The 20,810-nt window shown below is 53.8% G+C and overlaps 11 protein-coding genes across 11 annotated transcripts; 6 read left to right on the forward strand and 5 right to left on the reverse strand.

Moving 5' to 3' along the window:
* Window positions 1-89: 89 nt before the first annotated feature.
* On the forward strand, window positions 90-2,280 carry LTR77_008107 (uncharacterized protein; the record flags this gene model as incomplete). Its single annotated transcript, XM_064805341.1, has 8 exons — window positions 90-215; window positions 267-526; window positions 578-681; window positions 730-829; window positions 954-1,339; window positions 1,402-1,574; window positions 1,628-1,785; window positions 1,833-2,280. 8 exons carry the CDS (start codon window positions 90-92, stop codon window positions 2,278-2,280), a joined length of 1,755 nt encoding a protein of 584 aa, XP_064656446.1.
* Window positions 2,281-2,369: 89 nt separating this feature from the next.
* LTR77_008108 (uncharacterized protein) lies at window positions 2,370-4,044 on the reverse strand (the record flags this gene model as incomplete). Its single annotated transcript, XM_064805342.1, has 2 exons — window positions 2,370-3,936; window positions 3,986-4,044. The coding sequence occupies 2 exons, from the start codon at window positions 4,042-4,044 to the stop codon at window positions 2,370-2,372; spliced, it is 1,626 nt and encodes a 541-aa protein (XP_064656447.1).
* Window positions 4,045-4,924: 880 nt separating this feature from the next.
* Window positions 4,925-7,430, reverse strand: LTR77_008109 (uncharacterized protein; the record flags this gene model as incomplete). Its single annotated transcript, XM_064805343.1, has 2 exons — window positions 4,925-6,406; window positions 6,459-7,430. The coding sequence occupies 2 exons, from the start codon at window positions 7,428-7,430 to the stop codon at window positions 4,925-4,927; spliced, it is 2,454 nt and encodes an 817-aa protein (XP_064656448.1).
* A 539-nt stretch (window positions 7,431-7,969) lies between these two features.
* On the forward strand, window positions 7,970-9,615 carry RET2 (coatomer subunit delta; the record flags this gene model as incomplete). Its single annotated transcript, XM_064805344.1, has 2 exons — window positions 7,970-7,972; window positions 8,032-9,615. 2 exons carry the CDS (start codon window positions 7,970-7,972, stop codon window positions 9,613-9,615), a joined length of 1,587 nt encoding a protein of 528 aa, XP_064656449.1.
* A 100-nt stretch (window positions 9,616-9,715) lies between these two features.
* On the reverse strand, window positions 9,716-10,927 carry LTR77_008111 (uncharacterized protein; the record flags this gene model as incomplete). The annotated part of the gene is made up of 1 exon (XM_064805345.1): window positions 9,716-10,927. The coding sequence occupies one exon, from the start codon at window positions 10,925-10,927 to the stop codon at window positions 9,716-9,718; it is 1,212 nt and encodes a 403-aa protein (XP_064656450.1).
* A 419-nt stretch (window positions 10,928-11,346) lies between these two features.
* On the forward strand, window positions 11,347-13,842 carry LTR77_008112 (uncharacterized protein; the record flags this gene model as incomplete). The annotated part of the gene is made up of 1 exon (XM_064805346.1): window positions 11,347-13,842. One exon carries the CDS (start codon window positions 11,347-11,349, stop codon window positions 13,840-13,842), a length of 2,496 nt encoding a protein of 831 aa, XP_064656451.1.
* Window positions 13,843-14,019: 177 nt separating this feature from the next.
* Window positions 14,020-14,307, reverse strand: LTR77_008113 (uncharacterized protein; the record flags this gene model as incomplete). The annotated part of the gene is made up of 1 exon (XM_064805347.1): window positions 14,020-14,307. One exon carries the CDS (start codon window positions 14,305-14,307, stop codon window positions 14,020-14,022), a length of 288 nt encoding a protein of 95 aa, XP_064656452.1.
* A 1,089-nt stretch (window positions 14,308-15,396) lies between these two features.
* On the forward strand, window positions 15,397-16,357 carry LTR77_008114 (uncharacterized protein; the record flags this gene model as incomplete). Its single annotated transcript, XM_064805348.1, has 4 exons — window positions 15,397-15,465; window positions 15,519-15,599; window positions 15,660-15,894; window positions 15,966-16,357. The coding sequence occupies 4 exons, from the start codon at window positions 15,397-15,399 to the stop codon at window positions 16,355-16,357; spliced, it is 777 nt and encodes a 258-aa protein (XP_064656453.1).
* A 311-nt stretch (window positions 16,358-16,668) lies between these two features.
* On the forward strand, window positions 16,669-17,399 carry LTR77_008115 (uncharacterized protein; the record flags this gene model as incomplete). Its single annotated transcript, XM_064805349.1, has 6 exons — window positions 16,669-16,705; window positions 16,755-16,881; window positions 16,943-16,972; window positions 17,023-17,062; window positions 17,118-17,131; window positions 17,195-17,399. 6 exons carry the CDS (start codon window positions 16,669-16,671, stop codon window positions 17,397-17,399), a joined length of 453 nt encoding a protein of 150 aa, XP_064656454.1.
* Window positions 17,400-17,422: 23 nt separating this feature from the next.
* Window positions 17,423-18,490, reverse strand: LTR77_008116 (uncharacterized protein; the record flags this gene model as incomplete). The annotated part of the gene is made up of 3 exons (XM_064805350.1): window positions 17,423-17,842; window positions 17,920-18,070; window positions 18,126-18,490. The coding sequence occupies 3 exons, from the start codon at window positions 18,488-18,490 to the stop codon at window positions 17,423-17,425; spliced, it is 936 nt and encodes a 311-aa protein (XP_064656455.1).
* Window positions 18,491-18,815: 325 nt separating this feature from the next.
* Window positions 18,816-19,715, forward strand: LTR77_008117 (uncharacterized protein; the record flags this gene model as incomplete). Its single annotated transcript, XM_064805351.1, has 2 exons — window positions 18,816-18,830; window positions 18,888-19,715. 2 exons carry the CDS (start codon window positions 18,816-18,818, stop codon window positions 19,713-19,715), a joined length of 843 nt encoding a protein of 280 aa, XP_064656456.1.
* Between the last annotated feature and the right edge of the window lie 1,095 nt (window positions 19,716-20,810).

Below are 20,810 nucleotides of genomic sequence, written 5' to 3' on the forward strand. Positions count from 1 at the left end.
ACTGATTCATTAAAACTTCTTGCTCCTGATTACTCCCTTTTCTGAACGCGACGTTTGATTGCTGATTTTCTGTATCGCTGTAGTATACCATGGACGCCGCCGAGAAAGAGAAAAATGTCCATGTTGAGGATTCCAGCAGCCGCCAGGGCGCCGCTCAACATTATGCAGAGGATGGAAACGATAGAATGACATTGACGGCTTTTCTTGCCATTGTGGTAGGCCTATCTTGAGAGCCCGAGTTCTTCCAAGATACTGATCATGTACAGGCTCTTGCTACACAGTTCATCTCATACATCAACACTCTGCTCATGCCGTCGACGATTCTTAGCTACATCATCGCGGACCTGGACGCCAACCCCAACTATCCCTGGATCACGATAAGCTGGAATGTGTGTGCTTCTGTGCTGGTGACTGTTGGCGGCCGCATGTCAGACATCTTTGGCCGACGATGGTTCCTGATTATAGCGTCAGTCATTGCACTCTGCGGAGCAGTCGTTGGCGCAACCGGGAAGAGTGTCAATCAGATGTCAGTATAAGTTACGGCTGCCAACTTTCGCCATGCTGACATCTCGATTAGGATTGGAAGCGGTGTGCTCTTCGGCCTTGGTGGAGGTATCCAAGAAATGTGCTACGCCGCCCTGCAAGAGATTGTGCCGATAAAACACCGCGTGCTCGCCATCGGTATGACGATTCGCCTCAAGGTTGCTGTTTCTTGCTGATGAAGCACAGGCTGTTTCGAATTTGGTGCCGGCTGCATCGCCCTCATGAGTCCATTGATCGCCTACTCGTTGCTGGCTAAGACTGCGCTCGGCTGGCGAGCAGTCTACTGGTAAGTACTAATGGATAGAAGGGTTCTCCAAGATACGATCGAGCCGGGTATACGGCGTCTTGAGACCTGCTAAGCCTCTTCGCATGGTTGAGACGCTTGCTGACCCTCTTGCCTGATTGTCCAGGTACATATTCTCCTTCGAAGCATTCTCCCTCATCATGGTCGTCTGCTTCTACCATCCACCAAACTTCCACACCAAGCATTTACGAGACGGCAAGACGAGATGGCAACTCCTACGACAGATGGACTTCGTCGGCTTTGGACTTTTCTCTCTTGGATGCATTCTGTTCCTCATCGGCATCAACTGGGGCGGCAGGTCTTACGACTGGAACAGTGCTCCTGTTATTGCCACGATTGTCGTGGGAGCATTGCTGCTGGTGGCTTTGGGCTTCTACGAGGCCTACGCTCCGCTGAAGTACCCTATGCTTCCTGCAAAGTTCTTTCGGAATGTCCGTGGGTTCACGGTGCTGTTGGTGGTTTGTTTCGTCGGTGGCATGCTGTACTACTCGAGTAAGTCTAATAGCCCGGGCTACATCATGTCGATGTGCGCTGATTCCTCCGCCTCTCTGCAGTGAATGTTTTATGGCCAAGGCAGTCAGGCCTACTCTTCGTCCCAACCGGCAAGCCCATCATCGCTGGCGTATACGCGAATATGGTATCCTTTGGTACGATCACCGCAGGCTTCATTGTGTTGGCTTTCTGTTCGAAAGTTGGCCATGAAAGGTGGCAACAGGTCGGATTTATGGTACGCACCGCGTTTGGGTGTCGTCTTGCTCCGCTTGCTAATGCCTGAAGCAGGTCGTCCAAACCGCACTCATCGGGTCGTTAGCAAGCATTGGCGTCAACGACAGGGTTCAGGCCATTGCGACCATTGTTGTTCTCGCTGCAACTATTACACCACCGCAGCTTCTCTCCTTCGCGATGATATCGATGGGAATCGAGAACCAGGTCGACATGTAAGTCTCAGAATTGCTTTCTGTCGACGACAACTGACATCCTACAGCGGTCTGGCAAACGGACTCGCCAGCACATTCCGTCTCATGGGCGGCGCTGTGGCTACAGCGATCTACAGCGCCATCCTCGCGAACACTTTCGCAGAGAAGCTGCCATCAAAACTGGATCCTGTGATCGCAGAATACAACGTGGCAGACTCAGCCATACCACTGCTGATCCAAGCCGCGACGGTCAACACAGCTGACGCTTATGCTGCGGTGCCGGACATCACGGACCGACTGACTGCTGCTGCTGGACAGGCCGTGCAGTATGCGTACGTCGATGCGTTCAAGCTGGTATACCTGGTGGCGCTGGCTTTCGGCGGGCTTGCAATCATCGCTGCTTCCTTTACGAAGACGATTCCGAAGGAGCAGAAGACGATGCAGAGAGCAATCCATATGGAGAACGAGAGCGGCGGTGCTCGAGCTGCCGAGAGTGGAACCAAGGGTACAGATTAGCTGGACGGCTCGTTGAAAGTCAGACAGAAATGAAAAGTGACACGAAGTTATCGCGCGTGAGTTGTAATGGCATTGGTCTGACTTATCTGTCAGCAGACTCTGACACCACATATCCTCGTCCCCTCAGCATCGACTAGAGCCTCTCGGCCAAAGTAGGTCCCCATCATCTGCTGCACAAATGACTTGTCTGCCTCACTCCAACTGTCCAGTCCCATTCCTCGGACATCGTCAGCAGACACAGTAATAGGAGCCTCCGCAATGCCCTGTTCGGTCCCGTCATCTGCGGTCTCCACCAGCTCGGCAAGCGGCTGTAAGATTTGTGCGATCAGGCGGTGAAAGTACGCCGTAACAAGCGTGGCAATAGCTTGTGCCAGCGACCCAACACTCTCTTCTGCGTCCTCGATGTCGCCAAGATGTGGTAGCAGATCGTCGAGCTCTGGCAGATCATCAAGCAACTCCCGGTCGGATCTCGTTTCATCATTCTGCCAGGCCTCCATCTCGCCCGCAGATGCCCACCACATGAAGCCATTGTACGCCAAGGCGGACCATGAAACAGGCTCGATGGCATCACGCTCGTTACGTTCGCTACGCTTGACTTCCTGTCGGACGTGGGTTGTAGGTGTGCGAATGAGCGGTACTGCTTCATGGTCACCTTCATCGTTGCTTGACGGGTCGTCCTGATAGCGACCACTGATCGATGTGATCCTCTCAAGCTCGGATCGTAAGAGTCGGTAACGGCGAAGGTCGCGCTGGGTAGCTTTCACGACCGTGCCATCAGAGAGGCGTATCACTGGTCGTGGTCGGCCTCTCCGTCCCTGAGGTGTTAGATCTCGCAGCACGGCAAGCACATCGTAGAGATCTTTCTTCTCGCCCAGGATGTCGTCTGTCGTACATGCAATCCACCGTGTCGTTCGGTTCTTGTCGCTCAGAAACGGTATGTCGTGGATACCAACACTGAACAAGGCCTGTGTTTTCGACAAAGCCTCTGTGTCCGGCTGGAGGATTTCAAACTGTGCTTGAGGAATGTTGGATAGAACGGAGAGCAAGTAAACGAAATTGCAGCTCTGCTGGACCGGTGCAGTTCCGAGCAGTAGTATTCGCTTCCGAAGTAATGCGGCTCGAAAGAGTGGAAAGATTAGAGGTCCAAACGTATCCAGCATATCCGTCATAGAGAAGGCAGGATGATCCGGCGGCAGTCCATCGCCGGTGATCGCATGGCTTCCATCTGAATGCACACGCTTCACCTTCTTTCGCAGAGCATCTGGCGATGACATTCGCGTACCGATCGAAGGCGAGGCCGCCCGAGCGCTGTGCTTCCTCCCATGCTCATTCTGCTGCCAGTACAGCTCCAGCGCCTTTGTATCATCCGCATCTTGGACCGCCTCATGTGCCAGACGTCTCAGTCCAGCAGCATGCAACCAACTCTTCCCCAGCCTGCCATAGCTAAGCGGCACCAGCGCACCCACAGCCATGAAGTTGGCGTGCCTATGACTTTCGTCCGCTTCGCCCTGCACAAACGCGCTCACCCCAGCATGACTGCCATGGAAGAAGTACACCAAATCTTCCTTCACACCATGGAGACCAGACGGCAGACATTGGTACTCCACGCCGTCAAGATCCAGACCTTCAACCGATCGCTTCCATGCTATGGTGTACCTGGTTGGAGTTAGAAGGTAGGACAAGCATCGGACAGCAAGCGACTCACCCTACCTTCTGGTCAAACCTGATCAAGAACAGCGCAGCGAGAGGAGGTAGGTTATCCATGGGAAGCAGAGCTGATGTAGTCAGAGTGAGGTGCAGTCCTCCTGTCAGATAGCAGCTTTGATTGGCTCCTGGATGGTCGACGCTAGCTCATGTCTCCTGCAATGCCAAAAAATGACAATGCAGGTCCGAGCCGAGAAAGCATGTCAAATTTACGAACGCATGTTGAGACAGTCAACGCGTGTCAGGCAGAACAGCGCGTGTTAAACACATCCAATACATGTCACGGTAGAGAACTTATGTCGATTGATGGAGCAAGAAATGCGGCCCGAGACTGGGTAGACAGTCCACGGCCAACCAGACAAGACAACAAGCACAGCAAAAACGCACGTCAAAGCAGTAGAAAGAACTAGATAAGCTACTTAACAGCATAGCATTTGCATCGATCCCTGCAAAGCATCCTAAAGCGTCATGGCTCACGAGTCCCGAAGCCGCCCATACCAGCAACAACACACGACCGATATCAATGGGGTATCTTCCCTCGCCTTGCGCCTTGCCTCGTAGACTCCACAAACGCCCGCCTTCGCCTTCGCTAAAAAGCACATGCTAGCTAGAACGAATCATGTATGCGAGCCATCGCCTCGCAGGAAGGAAGAAAAGAAATGCAGCCAGTGGTGAAAAGGGTCGGATGGGAGTTGGGGCTCCTGTGGGGTTAGTAGTCCGGGACCGATTTGCACCTACCTTGGGGCGTCTCCTCTTGGTCCGCTATTTCCAGTTCACAGGGTTGCCGGGGCCTAGAGTCGGTACAGGCCCTTCCACCATATCCCGGGGCGTCAATGCAAGAAGTTCCGTCAGATGACGAGAGAATTGACAGAGACGTGCAGACGTCTACTGCCTGCAACTGACTGCCGACGTGCCGACTGCGCACTGGACGCACGAGCGATCACGAAGACCTGACCTTCTTGACCTCTGGCAGCTCGATGTTGTCGTCTTCGAGGTCGTCAAACTCATCAAAAGATCGCTTCCCAAGCGGCGAGGCGCCAGATGGCTTGATGGCAGCGGTACCGTTGGTGGCAGGCTTGCCAGCATCGTATTCCTGCTCTACAAGCTCGTCATCGTCGAAACCGAGGTCTTCGAGACCATCCTCCTGCGGTCCTTGGTTGTCTCCTTCCTGGTTGTCGTCCTGCTGGTTGTTGCCTTCCTGATGGATGTCTTCCTGGTCGCCTTCGTCCTGACGGTGGATCAGGACAGTGTCGTCGAATTCCTCTTCGTCATCCTGATGGTCTCCGGTGTCTTCAAAGAAGTCAATGTGCTCCGCACCGTGCTCGTAGGTGCCTTGTTCATCAAGACCTTCGTGAATGGCACTGTATGCTTCGTACTCTCCTCCGCCGATTTGGTCATCGGCAGGATGCTGGTCATCGGCACTGTAGCCAGCCTCTTCGTGGTGGTCGCGCTGTAGAGTGGTTTCATGGTTAGTTTGATCATCTTGATCGGCCTGTGGCTCGTGGCCATCTTCATAGCCAGCGTGTTGAAAGCCCTGCTGGCCTTCTTCAGCAGCCTCATTTGGATCTTGCGGCTCCTCGAATTCGTTCAGCCAGTCTTCAGAGCTGAACAGCTGCTCGTTGTCTTGCTCGGTCTTGGCTTCAACTGAATCATATGTATTGTCCACAATTTCAGTGAAGTCCTCGCCCGTGCCAACATCTGTCGGTTCTGAACCGTCTGAAGTCAGACATTCGTCATCCCAATCAATGAGCTCCTCCTCGTCGTACTCACCGGCTGTGATGTCTGCTGCCTGCCAGTCGCCTTCTATAGTCGCTGAGCTTGCTGATGACCCGGGATGCTCGAGATTAACTGCTTCAGGCTCTTCTTCACCTGGTACCTCATGGTCCTCGTATTGCTGCAGTCCTTGCAGCCCGTCTTCGGTATGGTATTGCTCATTGGTTGAATCACCAGCAAGTCCATCCAAAGCGTCAGCTGCCTCACTCTGATCCCCAGCGAGGTAGTCGCCTTCTTCGCCGAAGTAGTACTCCTGGTCTGCGTCCTGATAATGCTGTTCTTCGCCGACTTGCTCCTCATCTTGTTCTGCAGCATTTTCCTGCTCAAAATGCGTGGTTCCATCAAATGCTCGCTCGGCCTCGTCTCCATGCTCCTGGTGGTCGAGGCCTGTCCAGTCCTCATTGCCTTCGTAGACACACTGGTCGTTGCGATGGTCGCCATCGCCAATCGCTTGGAGGAAGTTGAAGCTGGACATTCCTTGTCCGCCGGCAACGGCCTGCTTGAACATTGAGAGGCTGCTTGTGAACTTGAGTTGGGTAGACAGAACGAGAGAGAGCGGTGCGACTTCTTCCACTCCATCGTTGTGGTGAAGTTGGAGATACACTTGCAGAACCTCGTCGAGACTGGTCGAGGACGCCGCTCTCGAATCCTGCATGTCTTATTAGCACAGTCCGGAAGCGATATGATACTGCAGGACTCACCTCTACGAGCATCAAGGCTAATTGGTCAAAACCAAGCACAAGATCTTGGTCATCAGTGATGGCTTCGTCAGTCTTGAGGGGTAGACGCTGTCTGCAGCTTCGCATGAGATCTGCCAAGCTAACATTGGCCAGGTTGTCATCTTTCAGGAGGCCATCGAGCTGCTTGCGGGACTTGAAAAGTGGAACGTGAAGATCACCGTATTGGAGGGTCATTGGGTGAAGTCCAGTATCCGTGGGTGTAGCTGGTCCATCTGCTGGTGCTTCGAAGGTGGTGTTGACTGTGATGGGTTGCTCTTCGTCATGAGCGCCAACCGCGAAATCGGCAGACTCATCATAAGATGCATCCTGCTGTCCGCCTGAGGTAAAAGCGGATGTATCAGGTTCAACAACTGCTTCCGCACTTGCTTCAAGGGGTGCTGCCGAGGCCTCATCTGGAGGTAAGTCTATAGTCTGCGCGGCTTCGCTGCCAGCCTCATGTGCGGGTACAAGAGCTTGCGGTTGCTCTTCCCCGGCATCAGCCTCAGTCAAACGCTCAATCTCCTCATCTACGTCTTCTTGTTCGGCATCTGCTGTGGGTTCTGAAGCCTTTGTCGCGTTAGGAATCTCAGCATCTTCTACTGCTGTGTCTTGGAGATCTTCATCCTCGCTGTAGTCGATCAATTCCTCATCTTCTGGCGCTAATTGCTGGTACATCTGGGTGGCATCGTCTTGCATCAGCTCTTCTTGTGCCTGTCTGGCGTCAGTGGCCTGCTGCACGTCATCGTCCATCACTTCATCGTTGGCCGTGGCGGGGCGGGTAGGATCATCTTCGAGCATGCGCTCATCGTCGTTGGTATCTGCAGGGGGCTGGTAGTCGTCGAAATCTATGTCAATATCTTCATCATCGAGGGGTTGGCGGGCGGGTGAGGACATCTCCATGGTGTCGTCGGGTGCTGGTAGGGAGAGGGATGTGAAGCTCGTTGTGGTGGCCATCGCGAGTGAAAGAAGCTAAAGAGGGTTTCAAGCGTGGTAGGCGGTGGTGAAAGGTGGATGCCGTTGAACTTGAGAGGTTGCGTGATGTCGGTGATATTTGGTCACGTTCGAGGCGCGTCTTCAAGCTTCCTTGCTGCTCTGCTCGCTGGCGCATGCGGACACGCGCCCTCAAGTTACGGAAGGTCTAAGGGAGTGTCGTCGGGATCGAGAAGTGTCCAGGTGTCGTGGGTGGTGTCTTGCAGGTCCTGTTGCATGTTAATTCAGTGACTGCAAGTCGTGTCTTGGAGAAAGGTGAGTCTTCTGGCGGCGACAGCTTGAAGTGCGCCGACCGAAAACGGCACCTAGCGGCGCGGCGCGGCTCGCTCGGCGGGAGCATCCGCTGCCAAGACTATCACGAGCCAACGATCTGGAGGGAACAAGTTGCACATAACGGATCCGTAGACGACGGCACTTCGAGACAGGCTGGCAGACTTCATGTTGGACAGGGCGCGGTAGTATACCAGATCAACCCCCAGCAATACACCAGAAAACTGCCCAAGATGGTACGGCATCCCCCAATCTAGTCTAATATTACACCCATATTGACCGAAGTATGGTATAGGTTGTCCTCTCCGCCGCAATTACGACCCGCTCGGGCAAACCTATACTGGCCCGCCAGTTCCGCCAGATGCAAAGATCCCGTGTCGAAGCTCTCCTCGCATCCTTCCCCAAACTCGCCGACACAGCCAGCCAACATACAACCGTCGAGCAGGACAATGTGCGCTTCGTCTACCAACCGCTGGATGAGCTGTACATGGTCTTGATCACCAACAAGCAGTCCAACATCTTGCAAGACATCAACACTCTCCATCTCTTTGCGCAGGTTGTAGGCAGCGTGTGCAAGAGCCTCGACGAGAGGGAGATCGGCCGCAATGCCTTCGAGCTGCTGTGTGCGTTCGACGAGGTGGTTACCTTGGGCTACCGGGAGAACTTGACCATGAGCCAGATCAAGACTTTCTTGGATATGGAGAGTCATGAGGAGCGGATTCAGGAGATCATTGCGCGGAATAAGGAGCTAGAGGCTAGCGAGGAGAGGAAACGCAAGGCGAAACAGCTCGAGATGCAGCGGAAGGAGATGAGCCGGGCGGGAAGGGGTGGAAATGGCAGTATGAGTTCGATGGGCAGGCATCAGTCGTTCGCGCCGACTACATATACACCTCCGCCTAGCACACCCAGCATGACGGACAGCTACGACAGCTACACCGCCGCCAAGAACGAGAAGTTCGGCAAGGCGATGCCGTCACGAGGAAAGGGCATGCAGCTCGGCAAGAAAAATAAGACTGGTTCGATGTTTGAGGCGGTACGGGGCGATTTGGGCGCTGAAGCAGAACCCAGCGCGCCTCTGGCCGGTGTCCCAACTCCTGCGGCGCCTTCCATTCAACCCAACATTCAATCTTCGGGCGGTCCTCGCTCCAGCATTGACCGCGACGGCATCCACATCACCGTCGCCGAAGCTATCACTGCCCGTCTCTCACGCGAAGGCGCCATTGAATCTTTCGAAGTCAAAGGCGATCTCCAACTCCGCATCTCAGACGCCAGCCTCACGCAAATCAGACTTCGCCTCAACTCTGGCGACACCAGGAACGCACAGCTAAACGCACATCCTAAGGTCGACCGAACACAGTTCAGATCGAACAACATCATCCAACTCACCGACAGCACGAAAGGCTTCCCAGCCAACAATAGCATCCAGGTCATGCGCTGGCGGTTGACGGCCAAACCGGATGACGTCTCCGATCCGCCCATCAAATTCACCGTATGGATGTCGGAGACCTCCGCCAACACCCACAGCGTCACCGTCGAGTACGAGCTCACCGGTTCCGACTCATTGAAAGATGTAACAGTGATGATCCCCTACGCTTCCTCAGAACCGAGCGTCAGCTCTTTCGATGCCATCTACGAAGTCAGCGGCGACAGTCTAGAATGGAACATCGGCAACGTCGACGACTCCAACCCAGCTGGATCTTTCGAATTCGAAGCGCAGGCGCAGAGTGAGGCAGAGTTCTTCCCGATGCAGGTACGATTCGCCAAGACACGGCCTTGGGTGGACATCGATGTGGCGAGCGTGGAGTTGGTGAGCGAGGGTGTGAATGTGGGGTTTGCGAAGGATGTCAGGAGTGTGGCGGAGAACTATACGATTGTATGATCTAGTGAAGGGTGGTGAGAAGTGGTGTCTGGGCGTTGGCACTAGACGGCGGAATGGTCTTCGGTCCATAGCGTGGGCACGAGGCTGTACGCAAAAGTCTTCAAGTTGCATCCGACCATATTGCTCTCGCTGCGTCCCTGACCAGGACCAGCTTCTCCCACATCCGCTCCATCGACATATCCTTTCCACCGGCTAGTGATGAGCTCGAGAAACCGCACTGTGGACTGAGAGCCAAACAATCCTTCGCCTCGTCCCTCGTCACACCGCGAGCCTTGGCAATCACACCCCCAGCCTCATCAACCTGCCCCTTGATCGTCTCCACACTCTCCAGCTCCGCTCGCTTCGTCGAGACAAGCCCCAGCACAACATTCTTCCCCTTCGGCAAGAATCGCAACGGCTCGAATCCACCTTGCCGTTCCGTATCGTCGAACTCCAGGTAGAACGTCCCATATCCAGTCTCGTTGAAAAGCTTCTCCGCGATCGAGTCATAGGAACCAGAGACCCAGTGTGTGGATCCGCTCATATTGCCGCGGCAGAGATGAATGCCCACACCGAGGTCTTTGGGTAGATGTTGCAGGAACATATCGTGCGCTCGAAGGTAGAGGTCAAGCAGCGCATGAGTATCTGTGCCGTCTTTGTGGCAACCGTCCAGAAATTGTGAAGAGCAGAAGTAGGTCAAGTGTGGATCGTCTATCTGGATGTTACGGCAGCCGGCTTCGTAAAGCGCCATCATTTCGGAAACGTAGGCCTTTGCGAGGTCGGCGAAGTACTGCTCATCGCTCGTGTAGCCGCTGGATACTGTGTAGGTGGTACCGGGTTTGAGCTGGATGTGTTGATAACTCGGAGCGGGCATCGTGAGCTTGCATTCGTGCCATTTCTCCTTTGGTACGTTGGCGGTCAGCATACGCCATTCCTCTAGATATGCCGGCTTGGTCCACCGAATAGGTCCGGTGCAGATGACGGCCGCGCGAGTCGTGGCGCCCATTTGGGCGAGTTTAGTGGTGGTAGGGAAATCTGTCCGGAATGCTTCAAGGATTGGCAGGTCGGGAATAGGGGTCATGCCGCCCAAGGTCTCGAAGAAGCCGCCGTAGAAGATGTGGCGGCAGTATTCTCCAGAGCATATGGGACGTATGAACAAGGAGAGCTGAGTTTGGACCGCTTCGTTGATGGCGTCTTGTTCGGCCTTCTTGACAGAGGTATCTTCAGTGTCTTCGTACATCTGGCTAGGAGAGGAGAGAGATTGACGGGCAGAAAGTAGAGATGGAGGACGCAGGAGCGAGCCAATCTGGTCTGCTCTGAATGGAGGCGCCATGTTTGATTCACACTGATGTTGAGTCTTTCGATCCGGGTCGCTCTTGGAGTGATACTCCAGTGCAACGGATTAGAGAAGAATATAAGGTTACTCTTAGCTTGACTAAGACTCACTACAGTTAAAGAGCTTGCAATAATAATGACGGCGACAGAGTGATATATGTGAGCTTCAATGTTGTCTTGTTGGATTGCCACGAGTTCTTGACTCGACAAGAGGAAGTCTGGACGGTGATATCTCGGAGTTGCCTCGGAGAAATGTCGGTGGCAGTCGCGTCACCAACGCGACTTCCAGCCTCTCTGAAAACATGTCACAAGTTGACGACTTCATCCTTCTGTGTGCGCGCACTACGTAAGACGCCGCCGCAGAGAACGCAATCCAGCGAGTCACTATGAAGCGAGCTCTAATTCTGCACAACCGAAATGGCTCTGGAGGACGATAGCCACGGCGAGAAGCTGCCCTTGCTGTTCGAGAAGCATGTGAGTCAGCCTGTGGCCACAGCAAAGGCCGCATACTGCGATCTCTACGATTTGATTGCTGTCATCAACCTTACAACCGACGATGTGGCCGTCTACCGGGCCGCCAATGGCCAGCTGGCATTTACAGCCAAATACCCAGATCAATATGAAGAATCAAAGCCACAGTCAGTGTCATGGAAGGCGGATGGTAGCTTGCTGGGTGTAAGCTGGGACGATGGAACGTGCTGTCTCTATTCTGGAGAGGATGGAAAACTGGTCTCGCGGATTGCTCCTTCGGCTGAGTCGAAAGACGCGGACTGGAGGCTGGATCTTGCTTCGGCTCTTGCGCCCGTCGCAGATGAGTCTACGGACGGCAAACAGGCACCAAGCTGCCTCGCCTGGACCGACCATCAACGCTCAGGAGGCTTACCGCTGCCGCCTTTAAGGAGAGAAGAAAAGTTCGGCGACGAACTGTCTACGGAGACCTGGTTCAATTCCATCGATTCCCAGTCGGGGACGGAGCTTGGGAAGATGGCCTCTGGATCATCAGAGGGCCTTCAGGCTCTAGTGGACTCAGTCACGACACTGGATGTCACTACGGTCCTCCCAGGCCTCAGCGCGCTTCCTGCCCACGGCATGCGCAGTACGCCAGACGCCGCGAAGTTCAACACTCAGTCGGGCGTAGACAACGCTTTCAAGACCACTGCATCAGTATCTGATGCCGTCGACGTCCTTTTGGTATGCGGCTCCTCACAGCATGCAGATATCTATCTGGACGACACTGTGAAGGTTGGAAGCATTTCACTTGATACCTCAGGTACCTTTCACGCATCCCATCCCCATTGCAGCACCCAGGCCGTTCTTTCTCGACCCGACGACGGTGCCGTATGCAACTTGCACTTCATCGACCTGCCGTTGGATACACTGGGCGGCTCCTTACTCCACGTCATCGCCACCAACACCAAACGAATGCAAAGCCTTGTAGCCTATGTCACACAGACGGTGCGGTGCATTCAGCACGATTTCACTACGGGCCAGCAGCTGCCAACAAGACTTCTCAACGGCTTCACCGAAGAGCTCCGTGAAAAAGACGAAAGCGACCCTTTCACCAGTCTTTACGAGCTGCTCATGACCGCGAGATTCACACCAACGGTTGAAGAATGGCTCACCGACATCATCAAAGACACTCAGAGGAAGCGCTGGGAGGAATCGATTGTCAATCTGTATGACCACATCCAAAACCACATCTTCATGCATCTGCTCCCGGCATTGAACCGGATGTCGATCGCAGCCAGCACACTTCGTGGCTTCGCCGAGCTCCATGAAGGGACGACCACGTTTGACATGCCGGCAACGTTGCTCGTAGAGCTGGAAGACAACGTAGATGCTCTGCGGCTGGCAGCAGAAAGGGCACAGCTCATCGTCATTGCTGAACAGAGGCAGTTCAGAGCTTTCATCAAGTGGCTACGAGTGATGATCGATGTCGCAAGCGCCGGGCCTGGTTCGAAGAGCGCAATTGAGACCGAGCAGCGGGAGACGCCTAACGTGGATGTGAACCTCACTGGGGCTTATATCAAGCTAACCATGCGGAAGAGCAAACTGTTTCCGTATATTGAGCAGCTACCAGAGATGAAGGGAGGTCTGGATAGCGAGCGGTTCTTCGACCATCCGGTGGTCAGGTCATTGAACCGGGAGAATACAGTGGCCTCGCTGCAGCAAAAGAATTCGACGAGCAAGGCCACCCCGGACTTTGACGAGGGTACTCTGTCGAACGCTACGGCCGCACTTAACCTTCCAGCTCTGACTGCGCGACTCGTGGCTCAGGTGCGGTTGTGCCTGGACAAAATCACAGCGTGGCAGCAGAGGTTGCTCTCGCGGCAGGCGTCATCAGGAAGCCCTCCCGTCGAAATGACCCTCAACCCAACAGCGACATTGCTGGATATGAAGATGTACCCTTCGTCAGCGGTCCGCCAAGACGATGGAAGCATCGCGCAGATGTTGTTCAGCGCTCCAGGAGGGAGCGATGACTCGAAGATCGATTTCTTTAGAGTGGATAGTTCTTCCGGAGCGATGGAAGAATATCGTAGCGAAATATCGTTCAACGCAGCCACAGTACTGCACGCTCAGATGGTCAGCGTAAGCACATGCTTCGTCCTAGTACAAGTACTTGAGACGAGCCCAGCAGACGCAAGCTGCGAACTGCTTTGCTGCCGTCTTGAGAACGAAGGCCCCAAGCAGCATGGCTCGTGGAGCAAGCATCTTAAGCACAGCTTCTCCACACCACCCCAGGCTGCCTTTACGCCCAAGCACTTCGTCGTCGGCGGCCGCCCAGGCAAACAGGTCGTGGTTGTCTTCGGAGGCGACGGTAGGTCCTGGCGGGTCCTGGATCTTACCGACTACGATGCTGCGACACCGATTCGGCGGGGAAAAGAACGCAGCGGTGATCAGATGACCTTTTGAGCTTGAGAAGAAACAGATGATGAAAGCGCAAGGAAATAGCAACTTCAAAGGGTACAACATGATGGCATGAATATGATACATATCAATGCGCGCTGAACGCAGACAGCCCATCTTCCCCCAACTCCAGCTATGCCTCCAGACCCCACGCAGCCTATGTCTCCGTCACGAGGTTTCACATCACCCTTGATTCCGCCATTGAGGGTACATGGCCCGCATCTGCTCCTCCGCTACCTCTGGATGCATAGGATCCACCGACATTGACTTCGCTCGGACATTGGGGTCCTTGTTCGTTGGGCCAGCCTTGCTGTTCATAAAGGAACTCTTCCAGAAGACGTCGCGCCAACTCCGCTTGGTTTGTGCCGGGCCGCTGGGTGGGGTTGTGGTGCCGTCGGTCGTGCCTGTCTGTGCGGATGGTTTGCGGCGGCTGCTGGATGTGCTGACCGACCTCGACTGTTTGCTATCCATCCTTGCGAAGGGGCTCAATACGGCTTTGTTGATAACTTGCTTGGTGACGATTTTCTGAGGGTTCGTGGAGGCTTCTCGGTGTTTTCTGTTGCTCCACAAGAATATACAACTCGGGCGTGCTACTGATCGTTGTTCTTCTGGAGACTCGATTCTGAGGTGTTTGAGGTAGAGCTTTACTGATGATGTCGAGGTCTTCGGGAATGAACAGACCTACGACTCTTATATACTACCATGCTCAAAGCATCACCACCACAGCGTCGCGTGCAGAGGTTGGCAACTCCCCATGGCACATGTCATTCTCAGACGCCACGAGACTCGCCACAAAATGAGCCTCCAGGCCAAGGAGCCTTGTTAAAGAATTGCCCATGTTTGGAAAATTTTAAAGCGGAAAGTGAAACGACAAGAGAAATTTGAAAGCCTCGTCTCCTTGGTGTCTGCTTGGAACGCTCACCGATGCGCCTGGTCGAGAGGCGAAGCGGAAAACGGTCTTGGCTCCGACGTCATCTTTGTCAACGAGTTTCTATGCAGCGACTTCCTCATCTTCAGGATGACATTTCATCGTTCGCAGGGACTAGAGGCAAACGGCATAGGGGAGTCGTAGCACGATTAGCCTACCTCTCCGCTCCGCTTCTCCACCCCACCCCCACACCGCAGTCGTGCTAGCTCCTCCTCACGTCGGAGAAGAGTGACCGTCCGCCAATCCCCATGCTGTGAGCATCCTCCCTCGCTCGCTTACATGCATAACACCCGGCTTTATGCCTTCGGGAATATCAGATCTGACTCGCAACATGCGGAGTACAGTACGGAGACGATCATGGTAATGCGTCTTCCGAGGTTGCTAGTGCCTCAGACGACTGAGTATGTCCAACTTTTTGAATTCACATTCTCCTTGCATAAGTTTTCTTCCATTTCGTAGACCTTCCGAGGAAGCAAGAGTGGGCAAGTGGCAGTCATGAAGAGCATTATACCAAAGCTCAGCCTGCAGGGCAAGGCGTTGTATCGAGCAATGAGCATCAGCTGTTCGATCGTAAGATGAGTAGGCTGACTTGCACACGCATATGGCATTGACAACGTCCGCAGGCCTTCACAATGTTCGGTTATGATGCGGGCGTGCTGGGTGGAGTGCAGGAAACAGAACCATTCCGCGATGCGATTGGTGTAAGTGGTGGTCATATACATGCTATGGCAGTCGCCTAACGTACTACGACCAGAATCCGTCCGGCACGTACATCATTCCTATGATAGCGTCGTCGTATACCCTCGCTTGCTGGGTCTCGAGCACAGCATACATGGTACGTACTGGAGAGCAAGGACCTCTGGATCCAGCTGACGGGCTCCGCTCCGACGCACAGTTTATAGGCCATCCGCTTGGAAGGAGACGAACGATCTTGCTGGGAGACGGCTTTGTCATCGTCGGCGGCTCGCTACAGGCATCTTCTTGGTCTGTACCACAGATCATCATTGCGCGAGTCCTCTGCGGGTTCGGCGTGGGGTTGATCAGCTGTGCCGTCTTGACGTATATGTCTGAGATGAGCATCAAAAAGACCGAGCGTGGACGGGAGGCAGCAAACCAGTCTTCGTGGTTGAGTGAGCACACCTCCCACCCTCTCCTTCAAGCTCTGAGGACACTGGCTGACAAGACGTGCTCTGCGAAACAGTCGGAGGCGTTGCGTTGGCATACTGGCTCGACTTCGGCTTTACGCAATCCGCCAGTCAATGGTCCTGGAGAATTCCAATCGCGCTGCAATCTCTATTCGCCGCCATCTCCTTCGCTATCATGTTAATGCTACCCGACACCCCGAGATGGTACTACTCAACGGGCCAGACTGAACGAGGGGACAGTGTTCTCGCCAGCCTGCACAGCCAGCCGTTGATGTCCGAGCCGGTTCAACATACAAAGACCGAGATCATGGATGCTATATCTCTTGAGAGCAGCCACGCCAAGCTCAATCTGCTTGATCTGTTGTGGGACAGAAGCAAGCTCAAGAGCGGAAGGAGGCTGCGGATTGCGTTCTTGATCCTTACCATTCAACAACTGATGGGTGCGTAATGACCTTCCTTCTGGCAATGCTGATCGACTGATCCAGAAGCATAGGCATCAACGTGCTGGTTTACTTCAGCACTACTATACTCAAGAACGTTGGATTGAGCCCGTTCATGCAGCAGCTACTTGCCGCAATCATGAATACGTCTTTCTTCTTGGGAACGATACCTCTTTACTGGTTAATCGAGCAGTGGGGTCGGCGTCCGATTCTGCTCTGGTCGGCAGTTGCTTGCACGGCGGCCATGGCTGTCTTCGTCGCCGTAAGGACGTCCATCAGTCGAGCCAAGGGAAACACATGCTAACGAGACCTGCTATAGATGAACGGCGTCCAGGACAAGACATCTGCTACTCAGTGTAAGTGTTCACATCGTTATGAGAGCTCACCACTCACCCTCTCATGCAGGGACTGCCGTGGCATTTGTCATCATCTTTGTGTTTATCTTTGGCTTTGGTTGGATCGCCATCCCATGGTTGTATGGTCCAGAGATTGCTCCCCTAAAATACAGGCATCTCGGGGGTGCATTTGGCAGGTGAGAGCTCGACGACTTCTCAATACGTGTGACATTGCTGACTCTTCATTCCCCGCCACAGTCAAGGCGAATGGTCGATGACCTTCATAACGTAGGCAAGCCCTCTTGACATGTGGGACCCTCTGACTTTCCCTTCTGTAGTGTCTTCGCTGGCGGTATTGCAATACAGCGTACGAATTGGGTGAGTCTCCACGGCCATGGCAATTATCCGAACAATGCTAATCACCTTTCGACAGGCAATCTGGTTCTGGTACGGCGCTTACAAATCGCCCTTGTAAGAAATCTGCTAACGCTTCGCTCTTCCGCTCAACAGGCAGCTCGGAAGCTGCATCATCGCCATCCTCTTCGTGTACTTCTGCTGCCCTGAGACGGGCGGCAAGACTCTAGAGGAGGTGGACGTGGTGTTCATGGACAAAGACGACGCTGCTGATAACCATCTCCATCAGGCAGCCGTGAGGGATGCAGAGGCGGCGAGCGAAAAGCACAGCTCGATCTCCGAGCAACGTGAGAAGACGTGAGGATGGCATGGCGTCTTCGCACACTAAGTGTAACCTGCTTCTCCAGTGGGCACACTCATGCCGTGCGCCCCACTGTATCTAGATGGCTGAGGTGGCTTCCATCCGGCCAGCACAGCGTCGTCCTCAAGCTTAAATACTTCGACTTTGAGCGGCCGGCACGTGTCAATCATAGACTTCTTCTCGCCGTCCTCGCCTTCACCACCCTCGCCCCAGCCCCAAGTCGACAAATCGCCGCCCGGGCATGTCGATAATGCCATCAACAGTGGCTGTTCGGTGAAGAACTCAATGAAGTCATTCTTCTTCGCCGGGCAGGTGTGCATCGTATATTTGCCGGCGTCGTTCAGGCTGGTCACCTGGAATAGATTTATCACATCGTGAACATCGAACTCCGTCAGTCCATAGGGGAGAACGGCTCGTGTGAGGTTGCTATGACAGTGATAGTCCTTCCAAAAGAAAGGGCGTTAGCAAGTGGCTGTGACCGTATTCAGAGAGGACGTCCTCGACTCCACAGCAGACCTACATAAGAGTCGCCCGTAAGCATATGATTGACGTACGGGTCGCAGCGAGTGCCTAGCAAGTCGTTGCACCGGCCTCCCCATTCATCGCTATAGCCAGCTAAGGTATCGTGAATGATGGTGACTAGAGGTCGCAAGAACGGCAGGCAACTCCAACTGTAACGATCTTATCAGTGGACCCCTCGAAGGTTCTAACGAAGGGAAAGCTTACAGCCTGTCTCCAACAGATACATGGCTAGCGTGCAGTTGTCTGGTGCGAGCGGCCTGCAGTATGTCAGCATTGGTTGAGCGTAGTAGAAGTTGTAATACCCAAAAGCGCTCCCGGGGGTTATGGAGGTTCCAGATGTTAAGGTCCCCAACTTGAGGCCCTTCCGGTGTCGAGATTCGGACAATGTGGGCTTCAGGAACTTGCCATGCTCTGCCACTCCTAATCGGAAGGGTGAAGGAGTCCACAAGGCGCCGTTTCGTCAACTGCTGAATGGAGTCGTAGAGCCCCCGGTCTGTGTGTAGAAGAGATCCTTTCGTTGCTTCATATGCGGGCTGAGGGCGGTGTCCAGGCTCTTTGGAGGCGGCCATGATCGCGAATGTTCACAGAGAATGCCTTCTAGGGTTTCGTTGAATGGATAAATCACTCCCTCTGTTGATCGTTAGGACCGCCTTGCCAAAGAGCATATTTCATATGCTGTCACGTGATACTTTTCACTAGCGTCGGAAAACTTGCCTAAATCCATAGCAGCAAAAGACAAAGGCGATGCTGCTCAAGTTCACACAAATCAAAGACACAATGTGACAAACAACGAGGATCACCTCCTACCGCTTCCGGCTACAAAATGATTTCATGCTTGGTCACACATTTCCCTTAGATGTGCCATACTGGCCTCGCCACTTACAGCACAGAACAATGGCGTCAAGACTGGTACGATTCTTCAACTCACTAATTCCCTTCGCGACTCCCGGCACTCCCCTGATCCAGGATCTAGTGCATCTGGCCGTATTCTGCGCGTTCCTCTATTTTGGGCCGCGCATCCAAGAATACGTTCAAGCAAGAGGTCGTCGCGAACAATTGGAGCCTGCGCAAAATGATGCTGCGGTCGAGAATGATGACATCGCCGAACAACAAGCTGGGGATGGGCGAGAAGTAGAAGATGAAGAAGTGGACGCTGCGCTGCCGCCAGCTCCTGCCGATGGTCAACCAGGACCTGCAAACGGGCCGGCCAGACGACCTCAAGAACGTAACGTCAGCGCCAAGAAAGCAGCATCTCTCGCCCGGAGAGACCATAGACGGGCTGTCAATGAGTTCAGGATGGCCGAGAGAGATCGACAGCGAGCAAATGACGCCCAGGAGGCTGCGGAGCGAGAGCAGGAACTGGCACCAGAACGTGAGAGAAGGAAGGCAGCAGCAGCGGCCATTGCTGAGAAGCAGGCGGAGGAGAGAGCTGGACGAAAGCGAAAGGAAGAAGCAGAGCGGCAAGCGGAGATGCAGAGGCGGGACTTGGCGGTCGAGTTGGTGAAGAAGGAATTGGAGGAGCGCAAAGCCTGCGACTTGCTCGACGTGGCGGATCAGGTGGGCGGGGATGTTGACGAGGTATGGGTTGAGAAGATGCTGAACGCCGCTGGGCTGTTGGGCAAGAAAGGTGATGCTTTGACGATGGTGACCGGTGGTGGGTGGGCGGTTCGGATCGACGAAAGTGACATGATGAAGCTGTACGACGCGGCAAAGGATACAAACCTTGGTGCAGGAAGCGATGGTGTGGGCTTTGAGCATTTGGGCAAGCTTTTAGAAGGCGTGATCAGTGCGTGATAGATACCACGGGGTTCGCGTTCAGAGGTACCACGAAAGAAGGGGACCTTCGTCACAATGGCAGCGTAAAGCTACTAATCCCAATGCCAATAATTCGAGAAACAACAAAGCGTGGAAATATTCGAGTTATGTTTTCAATTGAGTTCTCCAAGTGACATTGCAAAGTGACATTTCCTGGGTGACATTTCAATGTGTTGTCTCCATGTGAGATGTGAGACTCTCAGATAGGATTGTCGAAGCATTAATGGAAGATTGAGTGCAAGATTTGGCGAATTCTGGTGGAAGGTAAGGATTTCCTGACGGGCTAGTTGCAGGCAAACAGACAACGAATCGTTAGCTTTGCAAAGACGAAATTTGTGCATTCTTTTCATCTCGTCTTGGTCCGAAGGGTTTTTGACGGTCTTCCTGAGCTCACGTTGCACTTTTCTTTGTTTTAATTTGATACTGTACTCGAGCAACGTATAGAGTCGACAGTCCACCTTTGTCACGTGGCAGCAGCAACATCAACAGCCCTCTTTGCCACGACCTCTAGCGCACAGACTGCGCGAATAGTCCAGTGTCTCGATAGATCGCTTCATTATTTGATGACTTCTCTCTCCTACGGAACACGTCACCTCTTTTGGAGTCGGTAGACTACAGACTGCTCGACCGCTCCCTACAAGCGACTTTCTCGCAGGTAGAAGCCGTCGGCAAGCAGGAGATTTTGAGCGAGCCTAGCCATCCAGCTGTTGGCCAATCATCAATCTTCTCTTCTCTACAAGCCTTCCCGAGACACGTCTATTTCCTAGGTCTGATTGGCTGTAAGGAAAACCGCATTAGTTGCATGTTCAATTTTCATGGTCTTTGGAGGCCGCTCGGCAGCTCGTCGGGCGTTTGGAAGTTGGAGAAGAGGTATTGTTGCCGCAGGCCAGCGGCTGGCTGCATATTGGCCGGCCTTGAGTGTGATGGATGAAAACCCTTCACCTCAAGACGCTACACAGTAGGTCGCCTAAAAGGATGGCAGCAACGCAGACGATTTGAATGGCAGTGCCAGGCGGTAGCGTGGGTGCTTCGAATATAACCAGGCTGCTGATACAGAGATGTGGGCCGTACAAG

Source organism: Saxophila tyrrhenica (genome assembly GCF_035928015.1).
Source record: "Saxophila tyrrhenica strain CCFEE 5935 chromosome Unknown scaffold_13, whole genome shotgun sequence".
Taxonomy (NCBI): Eukaryota; Fungi; Ascomycota; class Dothideomycetes; order Mycosphaerellales; family Extremaceae; genus Saxophila; species Saxophila tyrrhenica.